General features: G+C 49.5%; 1 protein-coding gene across 1 annotated transcript; it reads right to left on the bottom strand.

The window, feature by feature from the left end:
• Positions 1-1,478: 1,478 nt before the first annotated feature.
• LOC146049945 (uncharacterized) lies at positions 1,479-12,448 on the bottom strand. Its single transcript, XM_083166645.1, has 3 exons — positions 12,306-12,448; positions 6,853-7,215; positions 1,479-2,431 (listed from the first exon to the last, which is right to left on the bottom strand). Exons 1-3 carry the CDS (start codon positions 12,418-12,420, stop codon positions 2,382-2,384), a joined length of 528 nt encoding a protein of 175 aa, XP_083022771.1. The 5' UTR covers positions 12,421-12,448; the 3' UTR covers positions 1,479-2,381.
• Between the last annotated feature and the right edge of the window lie 2,348 nt (positions 12,449-14,796).

The following is a 14,796-nucleotide window of genomic DNA, read 5'->3' as shown; positions in this document are numbered from 1 at the left end:
CTCTGAGCCAAAGAGCTGACTGCGTATCTTGGGGCTCGTTTACAGGGACATTGTGCGCCCAGCAGCTCCTACGCTGTATGTACCTTCTGGTTAATGTTTGACGCACAGGATCTTCTGTACACAGCGTGGACATAATCTTAGCTCATCAATAGAAGATTCCGGGGATGGGTGATTGACACCCCGCGTACACCGGGCTCCCATCTCGTCCACCTGACTGCAGGTCAGTGCTAAGGATGTATCTAAGCCATCAGTGTAGCTGTAACCAGATCCATGGCTGGGAATGTTCTGTAGATACATAAGGATGACCGGCAGTGGTGTTGGCACAGTCCGCATGGAGGTAATCCTGATAGCGGTCAGTTATGTATACGTACTTTCTGCTTACTCTCTCCCCGCAGCCGAGCACTACCGCGTGTCACGATGCTGGCATTCGGGATTGCATCGCCGGCATCCTAATCGATGTGCCAGTTCCCAGGCGGTAATAGAGATGCCAGCATCCCTTTTTGCTTATGTGGTAATTTGTTGGTCGTTGCTACTTTAATATTTGTCCTTTGTGGAATTTTTATTTTTTTGTTTTTTACTTTGTTTCTAAATAAAAGTTTTATAAAAGTTAAATCTGCCAATTGATTCTGTACAATCCGCTCTCTAAAGGTCTCCATACGCTAGTGGGAATCCTATGGTCTCTTCATATGATTGCGACGATAAATTGCGTGTTAAGCGTCCAATTCTCCTGTGAACCGATGTGATGTGCGGCCCTGTACGCATTACATCGGAGCCTGCGAGTCTCTCCGGATGTCTGATCGCATCCTGCGTATAAACCCCACCTCCAGTTCTCCCGTCCCGACGCCGCTAACTCCCGGACCCAGCTCCTGTTTGGACCGTTTAAGCTGGTTACACACAATCTGGCGACCGCCTGGTAAGTGGCAGATCTGCCCAATAATTGTGTGGTGTGTACCGAGCGTGTTGGGGGTAAAATAACAGAATTCCCATAATGGGACCCTTGGTCAGGTCTCCATTTATTTCATAGAATTCAACGGCACATAAGTCAAGTTAATTTGAGCTTTTCTTAAATCCTGTACATTGACCCCCATCTGTTATCTAGAGAGACATTTGGGATATTCTCCTGGCTGTATGTTATAAGATTTCAGCACCTTCTGTACCGGTCTCTGATCTCTGGACTGACTGTTCGTATCAACCTACCGTAGTGACTGCGTGGGTGTTGGATGACTGGCCAACGGTCGGGATAGCGACCATTGGATCCTGTGGTGAGCCACTGAGCCCGCAGGGTGACAAGCGCAGCGAGCCCACAAGGGGCTTTTTTGTGCTAGTTACCGGCGGAGTATTGGTAGACGCGATTCCTATGTCTGTGTAGTTCCTTCGGCGTTCATACCACACCGGGACTGCGTGTCTCCTAATGGTAGCCGGATGCTAGCTTAACATGCATTTAGGTGTGCGTGTTGTAAACATCGACATGACAAGAGTGGGCGCAGTTTTATGGTGGGATTTTGTAACCTTGGTATGATTACTTTATTGCATTGTGTCTGTATTACAGCGGTATGGACCCCAGAGTGCTCACAGAAGGGTAAATACTCATTTGCTACAAAAACACAAAAAGCGCATGTTACAGCTCCGCACACTGTCGCGCAGCGTGTGACGGTGGCCAAGATCCTACGTCAGAGTGGGCGGAGCTGTTATGTATATGCCCAGGCCAATAGGAGTACTGTACTGACTCCTATGTGTAACAGTCTCGTTTATATAATACAGCTGCCAACGAAGACATTTATAATAAAACAGCATTAGCGTCTTTGTCACAGGTCACATGTAATCTAATGCCAGAACCATATAAGTCCCAGCCAGGAGGCTATTTACAAATAATGAGACCTGTACATTGCAGTGTTCTGTTTGTAGTGCGCCGCATAGTCACCATGTGCTTCTATGGCCGGTACCCACTTTAAAGGCTTTGCAACGGTCATGTCTGGACCCGCATAGATGGATGCAGATCCATTTGCAGCGTTTGGAGGATGTAAGATAGAGGAACTGCAGGCAGCATACCCCATGTCCTCCCCTGGGGTGCCCCGGTGCCTTGCTGAGCAACCATGTTATGCTATAGCTGCACCTATGAGCAATGGTCCCTCAGTGGCCCATACAATCCTCCGGAGGTCCCACGTCGGCCTCAGCTAGGAGAGGGGAAGCCATAACCCCGTGTGTAACAATTGTTTAATGGTTCTGCTTAGGAGAAGATCGCAGGTCGGGTTTCAGTCGTCAGCTTCTGTATGTGAGAAGGAATGTGTGCAATGTCCGGGCCTCCGTGTGTCCAGTGGAACAAACCCGGTGTAAGTAGCCCAGGACTGGGCAGGTCTGTTCTCTCACACGCCATCAGGCTGCTATTCCATGGCACGTTCGCCCGTCTCCGGGTCCACCCCCACATCCATCTCTAAGGGGGAAGACAGAAAGGGGCTGTCAGGTGCTTTGTGATTATACCCTGCAGATTATTACATTACTGACCTGCAGACCATTGCTCTGTCCCATCTACCCCCTGACAGGTACATAGTGATATATCCTGCAGATTATTACATTACTGACCTCTCTAGTGATCTGCAGAACATCGCTCTGTCCCATCTACCCCCTGACAGGTACATAGTGATATATCCTGCAGATTATTACATTACTGACCTCTCTAGTGACCTGCAGAACATCGCTCTGTCCCATCTACCCCCTGACCGGTACATAGTGATATCTCCTGCAGATTATTACATTACTGACCTGCAGAACATCGTTCTGTCCCATCTACCCCCTGACAGGTACATAGTGATATATCCTGCAGATTATTACATCACTGACCTCCCTAGTGACCTGCAGACCATCGCTCTGTCCCATCTACCCCCTGATAGGTACATAGTGATATATCCTGCAGATTATTACATCACTGACCTCCCTAGTGACCTGCAGACCATCGCTCTGTCCCATCTACCCCCTGATAGGTACATAGTGATACATCCTGCAGATTATTACATCACTGACCTCCCTAGTGACCTGCAGAACATCGCTCTGTCCCATCTACCCCCTGATAGGTACATAGTGATATATCCTGCAGATTATTACATCACTGACCTCTCTAGTGACCTGCAGAACATCGCTCTGTCCCATCTACCCCCTGACAGGTACATAGTGATATATCCTGCAGACTATTACATTACTGACCTCTAGTGACCTGCAGAACATCGCTCTGTCCCATCTACCCCCTGACAGTTATGTAGTGATATATCCTGCAGATTATTACATTACTGACCTCTCTAGTGATCTGCAGAACATCACTCTGTCCCATCTACCCCCTGACAGGTACATAGTGATATATCCTGCAGATTGAAAAAAGTTTGGTACCGTGTTAGGTTAGAAAAAAATAAGAAAAAATATCCTGCAGATTATTACATTACTGACCTCTCTAGTGATCAGTAGAACGTCGCTCTGTCCCATCTACCCCCTGACAGGTACATAGTGATATATCCTGCAGAATATTACATTACTGACCTCTCTAGTGATCTGCAGAACATCGCTCTGTCCCATCTACCCCCTGACGGGTACATAGTGATATATCCTGCAGATTATTACATTACTGACCTCCCAGGTGACCTGCAGAACATCGCTCTGTCCCATCTACCCCCTGACGGGTACATAGTGATATATCCTGCAGATTATTACATTACTGACCTCCCTAGTGATCAGCAGAACGTCGCTCTGTCCCATCTACCCCCTGACAGGTACATAGTGATATATCCTGCAGATTATTACATTACTGACCTCTCTAGTGACCTGCAAAACATCGCTCTGTCCCATCTACCCCCTGACAGGTACATAGTGATATATCCTGCATATTATTACATTACTGACCTCCCAGGTGACCTGCAGAACATCGCTCTGTCCCATCTACCCCCTGACGGGTACATAGTGATATATACTGCAGATTATTACATTACTGACCTCTCTAGTGACCTGCAAAACATCGCTCTGTCCCATCTACCCCCTGACAGGTACATAGTGATATATCCTGCAGATTATTACATTACTGACCTCCCTAGTGACCTGCAGAACATCGCTCTGTCCCATCTACCCCCTGACAGGTACATAGTGATATATCCTGCAGATTATTACATTACTGACCTCTCTAGTGACCTGCAAAACATCGCTCTGTCCCATCTACCCCCTGACAGGTACATAGTGATATATCCTGCAGATTATTACATTACTGACCTCCCAGGTGACCTGCAGAACATCGCTCTGTCCCATCTACCCCCTGACGGGTACATAGTGATATATCCTGCAGATTATTACATTACTGACCTCCCTAGTGATCTGCAGAACATCGCTCTGTCCCATCTACCCCCTGACAGGTACATAGTGATATATCCTGCAGATTATTACATTACTGACCTCCCAGGTGACCTGCAGAACATCGCTCTGTCCCATCTACCCCCTGACGGGTACATTGTGATATATCCTGCAGATTATTACATTACTGACCTCCCTAGTGATCTGCAGAACATCGCTCTGTCCCATCTACCCCCTGACGGGTACATAGTGATATATCCTTCAGATTATTACATTACTGACCTCCCTAGTGATCTGCAGAACATCGCTCTGCTACATCTACCCCCTGACAGGTACATAGTGATATATCCTGCAGATTATTACATTACTGATCTCTCTAGTGACCTGCAGAACATCGCTCTGTCCCATCTACCCCCTGACAGGTACATAGTGATATATCCTGCAGATTATTACATTACTGACCTCTCTAGTGATCAGCAGAACGTCGCTCTGTCCCATCTACCCCCTGACAGGTACATAGTGATATATCCTGCAGATTGTTACATTACTGACCTCCCTAGTGATCTGCAGAACATCGCTCTGTCCCATCTACCCCCTGACAGTTATGTAGTGATATATCCTGCAGATTATTACATTACTGACCTCTCTAATGACCTGCAGAACATCGCTCTGTCCCATCTACCCCCTGACAGGTACATAGTGATATATCCTGCAGATTATTACATTACTGACCTCTCTAGTGATCTGCAGAACATCGCTCTGTCCCATCTACCCCCTGACAGGTACGTAGTGATATATCCTGCAGATTATTACATTACTGACCTCCCTGGTGATCTGCAGAACATCGCTCTGTCCCATCTACCCCCCGACAGGTACATAGTGATATATCCTGCAGATTATTACATTACTGACCTCTCTAGAGATCTGCAGAACATCGCTCTGTCCCATCTACCCCCTGACAGGTACATAGTAAAATATCCTGCAGATTATTACATTACTGACCTCTCTAGCGATCTGCAGAACATCGCTCTGTCCCATCTACCCCCTGACAGGTACATAGTGATATATCCTGCAGATTATTACATTACTGACCTCTCTAGTGACCTGCAGAACATCGCTCTGTCCCATCTACCCCCTGACAGGTACACAGTGATATATCCTGCAGATTATTACATTACTGACCTCCCTAGTGACCTGCAGAACATCGCTCTGTCCCATCTACCCCCTGACAGGTACATAGTGATATATCCTGCAGATTCTTACATTACTGATCTCTCTAGTGACCTGCAGAACATCGCTCTGTCCCATCTACCCCCTGACAGGTACATAGTGATATATCCTGCAGATTATTACATTACTGACCTCTCTAGTGATCTGCAGAACATCACTCTGTCCCATCTACCCCCTGACAGGTACATAGTGATATATCCTGCAGATTATTACATTACTGACCTCTCTAGTGATCTGCAGAACATCGCTCTGTCCCATCTACCCCCTGACAGGTACGTAGTGATATATCCTGCAGATTATTACATTACTGACCTCTCTAGTGGTCTGCAGAACATCGCTCCGTCCCATCTACCCCCTGACAGGTACATAGTGATATATCCTGCAGATTATTACATTACTGACCTCCCTAGTGACCTACAGAACATCGCTCTGTCCCATCTACCCCCTGACAGGTACATAGTGATATATCCTGCAGATTATTACATTACTGACCTCTCTAGTGACCTGCAGAACATCGCTCTGTCCCATCTACCCCCTGACAGGTACATAGTGATATATCCTGCAGATTATTACATTACTGATCTCCCTAGTGATCTGCAGAACATCGCTCTGTCCCATCTACCCCTGACAGGTACATAGTGATATATCCTGCAGATTATTACATTACTGACCTCTCTAGTGACCTGCAGAACATCGCTCTGTCCCATCTACCCCCTGACAGGTACATAGTGATATATCCTGCAGATTATGACATTACTGACCTCTCTAGTGACCTGCAGAACATCACTCTGTCCCATCTACCCCCTGACAGGTACATAGTGATATATCCTGCAGATTCTTACATTACTGATCTCTCTAGTGATCTGCAGAACATCGCTCTGTCCCATCTACCCCCTGACAGGTACATAGTGATATATCCTGCAGATTATTACATTACTGACCTCCCTAGTGACCTGCAGAACATCGCTCTCTCCCATCTACCCCCTGACAGGTACACAGTGATATATCCTGCAGATTATTACATTACTGACCTCTCTAGTGATCTGCAGAACATTGCTCTGTCCCATCTACCCCCTGACAGGTACACAGTGATATATCCTGCAGATTCTTACATTACTGATCTCTCTAGTGACCTGCTGAATAATAACCTATATATACATTATTTATTGACCATCCTTAATAACGAGGAATATCCAGTGCTGCAGATTATCTGATCTAGGACTCTTTCTCCAGCCCGCCCCATTATACTCTGAGTTATGTCTGTCACCACCACTGCTAGGAGTGTGGATGGAGGCTCACCCATGCTGCAGATACTGGGCGAAGGTGGCGACATTGCCGATGTCTCATCTTTTGTCATGGAAACACTGGTGTCCAGCGAGACAGGCACAGAGTTCATGTGGGGCTGGGGTAGGTGGTGGGTTGGATAGAAACTCAGGTTCGATACTTGGTTAATCTCGGACATAGGCTCCAAAGCCATGCTGTCCTCACGCCTCCCATTGATGGAGTTTGGTGATTCCATAGCTGGCAGCTGGGTCCTTCCATTCACCCCTGAGCTCAGGCCTTCTCCGTGGACTGGTTGGTGGCTGCTGAACGTTGAGGTAGATGAATCCGTGGGCGACCATTTTGCTGGTGTGTACGTAGATTTCTCGCCATTGTGGATATCTGTAACACAGACAGACAGTGTTTGGTTGGTCTATTTCTCAGTGTTACCTCCAATTACCCCACTACTGTCTCTTAAGGACTGAGATTACACCAACATCTAAGCCGTCTTTAGAGGACCCCGGACCAAGCAGCATTTAGCTCTTATTTTTCAAGTTCAACCTATACAATATCTAGACTCTGATTGCTTGAGGTGCAGACCACTTCTCCCCTTGTCTTCTTGTACCAGTCCTTTATTTTAATCATCCCACCTACTTGGAACCTACCTGCGGCCTCCCACATAAAGTGATCAGGTTGAGAGATTGAGAGATCAGGTTGAAATGGATGTGGAACATAAGGAGTATAAATAACTTCAGTAAGTACCAAATATGTATGGTAGGGAAGGAGAAGATGGTCATAGGCCGGTGCTTCTGGCCAGAGAAGATCTTTATGCTTTGATGTAGGTTTGGCAAAGTCATTTGCAGTGAGAGAAGCAGTGGAGGAGGGTGATGGGGTGGACAGAGAAGGACATTAAGGTAACACTGGCTGGTGGACTTGGTGGGCGGTAGCCATCTACAGTTGGTTAGCTTGCCAAGAGGCAGCCTAGTAATGCCAGGATACGTTTGTGTAATGCCAGAAGTCTGCCTCGGAGTGAGGAATTTATACATTGGCTTACGCACTTTTGCAGGTGGCATAACTGGAGTGCAGGAGAAGAGGTGTGGTCCATCCAGAGACGACGTGGGTTGGCTCAATTTATAAAATGAGACAGAGGCCCTATAGAAGGAAATATAGAGGAGGCTGGGTCTGGGTAAGGGACCAGTCTATCATGTCTTTAAATGTTTGTCTATGTCCTGTCTAAATGTTGTGTGTGATTTTTGATTGACAGTCAAATGAAAATGTACTAAATGACTGATTAAAAACTAATGAATGCTCTGAATATTTTAGAGTAAGAAGCCCATTAAAAGTTTTAATGTAATAATCATATCAAACTTACAAAACAAAGAGTGCGCCCAAAAAGGCACATTTTGTCTTTTGGTTTTCTTCTTGCAAACACCCCCTTCTACTCCGTTCCAAATACTGAATGTGTTGGGCGCACCACCAATCCAAGACTACAATTATTTAACAGAGTAGTCCAACATATTGGTTATACCGATGTTTATCGTATAATGTAATAAAACTATGTACCAAGTCTGTGCGGATCCACACCCCCTTCCTTTGCATCAAGGGGCCATCACAGAAAGCACAGATCTTTGTATTTGGGGTACTACAGTTCATTCGTAGATAAAGATCATAAATACATGCGTGTCAGATCCTGAGACGCAATATACACACACATATAATAATATATAATATATAATATTTCCATATTATCAAATTACAACAGGCTCATGTTCAGGTCTGTGCCGCCCAGTTCTCGCTGTGATACTCTGCAGGCTGTTGGGAGATGTGTTTACAGCTGAGAGAACCGGCCTGACCGCTTCTACCAGGAGATTAGACAGAGGAGAGCGCAGTTGTTAACCCCTTATTTTGCCAGCAGGAGGTAGTCACCCTCCCTCCCTCCTTCTTTTACCGGCTAATGGTTTTATTTTTTTTAATCCAGAATAACTATAATTATAGAGCTGGATTCACACCATTGGAATAAAATGCTTAATGTTATTAGCTGAGTCTGCAGATCCACTACTGGTTTCTAATACAGATGGCACCGTGATCTGAGCATCGGTTCAGGCCTAGGTTACTTAGTGCATAGCCCATTGGCCATAAGTAATACACTACAATTCATCCTGGCAGGCACCTGACTTTGGCACATGGGGGAAGCCTCTGGCACCCTGTAGAATGCCTGGTGCTGTAGTATAGAGGATTTGGGGAGTGCCGCAGCCTTGTGTGGGACAGCAGTTGGCACATCCTTCATTTTGCCTCAGGAAGAGGTTTCATGATGTTATGTTGTGCCCCAGCTTGTCAGACGCACGTGACCTGTTACCATGAATCATAACCTCGGAACAGTTCTTTCCGTGCCCGTGGCTGCTGGTACATGATGTGTGTGTGTGTAACCCACCATCTTTATCATGTGCTGCATTACGGTAATGCCCGTGTCACTAGGATGCCGGTGGGATGTGGCAGATGACGTTGGTGCGCTCAGGCATTACAGGGTACATTTACTAAAGCTTTTAACAATGAAAAGAGGTGTTGTTGCCCATAGCAACCAATCAGATTATGTCTTCTCTTTGATAGGATGCAATAGAGAAATGACACAATCTGATTGGTTGCTATGGGAAACATCACCTCTTTTCATTTTTAGTAGCGTTAGTAAATTTCCCCATACACACTGGAGGAAGTGGAGGAGCACACCGCTCACTGGAGGAAGTGGAGGAGCACACCGCTCACTGGAGGAAGTGGAGGAGCACACCGCTCACTGGAGGAAGTGGAGGAGCACACCGCTCACTGGAGGAAGTGGAGGAGCACACCGCTCACTGGAGGAAGTGGAGGAGCACACCGCTCACTGGAATTCCCCCATCACCACACACCCAGGGGTTATCACCCAACTTTCCTGATCTTATGAGACACAAGACAGGTGCTTGGTTGTAGCCGGTAATAGCGGAGATTGGATTTTACATCGGATACCAGGGCGAGTGTCCTATGTACCCACAGTCACACTGCACCAGCCGCTGCCACACCGTTACCTCCATGTCTGGGATGTGAGAAGCAGCATTGTATATTGTGATCTGGAGGAGGTGTGAGGCAGGTGTCCGTGTCATACCTGGTGGGTGGTCAGTGTTAGCACCTGTCCCCACCCACCATGAGGTCATCGTCCCACCTGGATGCAGGTGTCAGTACGTCAGTGCTGCTGTGTGTTTGTGTGGGTGTGTGTGGGTGTGTGGGGGGGGGGGGTTACATAGGTGAGCTGGTGTCAGTCTGCAGTATGAGTGCATGACCCCAGCTGGGAGGCCGGGGGGCTGGACCACAAGTGAGCTGGTGTCAGCCTGCAGTATGTGACCCGAGCTGGGAGGCCGGTGGGCTGGTGCACAGGTGAGCTGGTGTCAGTCTGCAGTATGTGACCCCAGCTGGGAGGCCGGTGGGCTGGAGCACAGGTGAGCTGGTGTCAGCCTGCAGTATGTGACCCGAGCTAGGAGGCCGGTGGGCTGGTGCACAGGTGAGCTGGTGTCAGCCTGCAGTATGTGACCCCAGCTGGGAGGCCGGTGGGCTGGAGTACAGGTGAGCTGGTGTCAGCCTGCAGTATGTGACCCGAGCTGGGAGGCCGGTGGGCTGGTGCACAGGTGAGCTGGTGTCAGCCTGCAGTATGTGACCCCAGCTGAGAGGCAGGTGGGCTGGTGCACAGGTGAGATGGGGTCAGCCTGCAGTATGTGACCCGAGCTGGGAGGCCGGTGGGCTGGAGCACAGGTGAGCTGGTGTCAGCCTGCAGTATGTGACCCGAGCTGGGAGGCAGGTGGGCTGGAGTACAGGTGAGCTGGTGTCAGCCTGCAGTATGTGACCCGAGCTGGGAGGCAGGTGGGCTGGTGCACAGGTGAGCTGGTGTCAGCCTGCAGTATGTGACCCGAGCTGGGAGGCCGGTGGGCTGGAGCACAGGTGAGCTGGTGTCAGTCTGCAGTATGTGACCCCAGCTGGGAGGCCGGTGGGCTGGAGTACAGGTGAGCTGGTGTCAGCCTGCAGTATGTGACCCGAGCTGGGAGGCAGGTGGGCTGGAGTACAGGTGAGCTGGTGTCAGCCTGCAGTATGTGACCCGAGCTGGGAGGCCGGTGGGCTGGTGTCAGTCTGCAGTATGTGACCCGAGCTGGGAGGCCGGTGGGCTGGAGCACAGGTGAGCTGGTGTCAGCCTGCAGTATGTGACCCGAGCTGGGAGGCCGGTGGGCTGGTGCACAGGTGAGCTGGGGTCAGCCTGCAGTATGTGACCCGAGCTGGGAGGCTGGTGGGCTGGAGCACAGGTGAGCTGGTGTCAGCCTGCAGTATGTGACCCGAGCTGGGAGGCCGGTGGGCTGGAGCACAGGTGAGCTGGTGTCAGCCTGCAGTATGTGACCCGAGCTGGGAGGCCGGTGGGCTGGAGCACAGGTGAGCTGGTGTCAGCCTGCAGTATGTAACCCGAGCTGGGAGGCCGGTGGGCTGGTGCACAGGTGAGCTGGTGTCAGCCTGCAGTATGTGACCCGAGCTGGGAGGCCGGTGGGCTGGTGCACAGGTGAGCTGGTGTCAGCCTGCAGTATGTAACCCGAGCTAGGAGGCCGGTGGGCTGGTGCACAGGTGAGCTGGTGTCAGCCTGCATTATGTGACCCCAGCTGGGAGGCCGGTGGGCTGGTGCACAGGTGAGCTGGTGTCCGCCTGCAGTATGTGACCCCAGCTGGGAGGCCGGTGGGCTGGTGCACAGGTGAGCTGGTGTCAGCCTGCAGTATGTGACCCGAGCTGGGAGGCCGGTGGGCTGGTGCACAGGTGAGCTGGGGTCAGCCTGCAGTATGTGACCCGAGCTGGGAGGCCGGTGGGCTGGTGCACAGGTGAGCTGGGGTCAGCCTGCAGTATGTGACCCGAGCTGGGAGGCTGGTGGGCTGGAGCACAGGTGAGCTGGTGTCAGCCTGCAGTATGTGACCCGAGCTGGGAGGCCGGTGGGCTGGAGCACAGGTGAGCTGGTGTCAGCCTGCAGTATGTGACCCGAGCTGGGAGGCCGGTGGGCTGGTGCACAGGTGAGCTGGTGTCAGTCTGCAGTATGTGACCCCAGCTGGGAGGCCGGTGGGCTGGAGCACAGGTGAGCTGGTGTCAGCCTGCAGTATGTAACCCGAGCTGGGAGGCCGGTGGGCTGGTGCACAGGTGAGCTGGTGTCAGCCTGCAGTATGTGACCCGAGCTGGGAGGCCGGTGGGCTGGTGCACAGGTGAGCTGGTGTCAGCCTGCAGTATGTAACCCGAGCTAGGAGGCCGGTGGGCTGGTGCACAGGTGAGCTGGTGTCAGCCTGCATTATGTGACCCCAGCTGGGAGGCCGGTGGGCTGGTGCACAGGTGAGCTGGTGTCAGCCTGCAGTATGTAACCCGAGCTGGGAGGCCGGTGGGCTGGTGCACAGGTGAGCTGGTGTCAGTCTGCAGTATGTGACCCCAGCTGGGTGGTGTCAGGTCTCACTTACCATAACTGCTGCTGCTGCCTCCAGACCTCCTCTCACATTTCCCAAATGGGAATCTCTGGAGCGTTCTCCTGAAGATACACTGTTTCCTCCTACTGGGTGTCCTCTCAGCAGCCATGTCTCCGACCGAGCCAGCAGATCTCTGCCCTCTCTTCCTGGATCACAACCGAGAAGGCGGAGCTGCTGTTATACCAGACAGCCGCAGCTACACCTGATACCTGTGCTGTACTGTAACCAGAGTGGGGGGAGTGGGGGGGGGGGGGTTGTGTCTAAGAAATTACCTCAGGATCAAAGTCCTCATAATCAATGTCGATGCTCAGGATATATCACTATGTACCTGTCAGGGGGTAGATGGGACAGAGCGATGTTCTGCAGGTCAGTAATGTAATAATCTGCAGGATATATCACTATGTACCTGTCAGGGGGTAGATGGGACAGAGCGATGTTCTGCAGATCTCTAGGGAGGTCAGTAATGTAATAATCTGCAGGATATATCACTATGTACCTGTCAGGGGGTAGATGGGACAGAGCGATGTTCTGCAGGTCACTAGGGAGGTTAGTCATGTAATAATCTGCAGGATATATCACTATGTACCTGTCAGGGGGTAGATGGGACAGAGCGAGGTTCTGCAGGTCACTAGAGGTCAGTATGTAATAATCTGCAGGATATATCACTATGTACCTGTCAGGGGGTAGATGGGACAGAGCGATGTTCTGCAGATCACTAGGGAGGTCAGTAATGTAATAATCTGCAGGTTATATCACTACGTACCTGTCAGGAGGTAGATGGGACAGAGCGATGTTCTGCAGGTCACTAGAGAGGTCAGTAATGTAATAATCTGCAGGATATATCACTATGTACCTGTCGGGGTAGATGGGACAGAGCGATGTTCTGCAGGTCACTAGAGAGGTCAGTAATGTAATAGTCTGCAGGATATATCACTATGTACCTGTCAGGGGGTAGATGGGACAGAGCGATGTTCTGCAGGTCACTAGGGAGGTCAGTAAAGTAATACTCTGCAGGATATATCACTATGTACCTGTCAGGGGGTAGATGGGACAGAGCGATGTTCTGCAGATCACTAGAGGTCAGTAATGTAATAGTCTGCCTGATATATCACTATGCACCTGGCAGGAGGTAGATAGGACAGAGCGATGTTCTGCAGGTCACTAGGGAGGTCAGTAATGTAATAATCTGCAGGATATATCACTATGTACCTGTCAGGGAGTAGATGGGACAGAGCGATGTTCTGCAGGTCACTAGGGAGGTCAGTAATGTAATAATCTGCAGGATATATCACTATGTACCTGTCAGGGGTAGATGGAACAGAGCAATGTTCTGCAGATCACTAGGGAGGTCAGTAATGTAATAGTCTGCAGGATATATCACTGTGTACCTGTCAGGGGGTAGATGGGACAGAGCGATGTTCTGCAGATCACTAGGTAGGTCAGTAATGTAGTAATCTGCAGGATATATCACTATGTACCTGTCAGGGGGTAGATGGGACAGAGCGATGTTCTGCAGATCACTAGGTAGGTCAGTAATGTAGTAATCTGCAGGATATATCACTATGTACCTGTCAGGGGGTAGATGGGACAGAGCGATGTTCTGCAGATCACTAGAGGTCAGTAATGTAATATTCTGCAGGATATATCACTATGTACCCGTCAGGGGTAGATGGGACAGAGCAATGTTCTGCAGATCACTAGGGAGGTCAGTAATGTAATAGTCTGCAGGATATATCACTATGTACCTGTCAGGGGGTAGATGGGACAGAGCGATGTTCTGCAGGTTACTAGGTCAGTAATGTAATAATCTGCAGGATATATCACTATGTACCTGTCAGGGGGTAGATGGGACAGAGCGATGTTCTGCAGGTCACTAGGGAGGTCAGTAATGTAATAATCTGCAGGATATATCACTATGTACCTGTCAGGGGGTAGATGGGACAGAGCGATGTTCTGCAGGTCACTAGAGAGGTCAGTAATGTAATAATCTGCAGGATATATCACTATGTACCTGTCAGGGGGTAGACGGGACAGAGCGATGTTCTGCAGATCACTAGAGAGGTCAGTAATGTAATAGTCTGTAGGATATATCACTATGTACCTGTCAGGGGGTAGATGGGACAGAGCGATGTTCTGCAGGTCACTAGGGAGGTCAGTAATGTAATAATCTGCAGGATATATCACTATGTACCTGTCAGGGGGTAGACGGGACAGAGCGATGTTCTGCAGGTCACTAGAGAGGTCAGTAATGTAATAATCTGCAGGATATATCACTATGTACCTGTCAGGGGGTAGACGGGACAGAGCGATGTTCTGCAGATCACTAGAGAGGTCAGTAATGTAATAGTCTGTAGGATATATCACTATGTACCTGTCAGGGGGTAGATGGGACAGAGCGATGTTCTGCAGGTCACTAGGGAGGTCAGTAATGTAATAATCTGCAGGATATATCACTATGTACCTGTCAGGGGGTAGACGGGACAGA

The sequence above is a fragment of the Crinia signifera genome, chromosome 12 (genome assembly GCF_055691185.1).
Source record: "Crinia signifera chromosome 12, ASM5569118v1, whole genome shotgun sequence".
Classification (NCBI taxonomy): Eukaryota; Metazoa; Chordata; class Amphibia; order Anura; family Myobatrachidae; genus Crinia; species Crinia signifera.
Note: the sequence above shows the minus strand (reverse complement) of the source record. Positions and strands in the feature narration are given on the sequence as shown.

Excerpts from the sequence above, each read along its gene's own strand:
- LOC146049945 (XM_083166645.1), bottom strand. The coding sequence starts at position 12,420 with ATGGCTGCTGAGAGGACACCCAGTAGGAGGAAACAGTGTATCTTCAGG. Across the intron at positions 7,216-12,305 it reads AGGCAGCAGCAGCAGTTATG|ATATCCACAATGGCGAGAAA; the intron begins GTAAGTGAGACC and ends TCTGTGTTACAG. Across the intron at positions 2,432-6,852 it reads GCCCAGTATCTGCAGCATGG|AGATGGATGTGGGGGTGGAC; the intron begins GTGAGCCTCCAT and ends CTTCCCCCTTAG.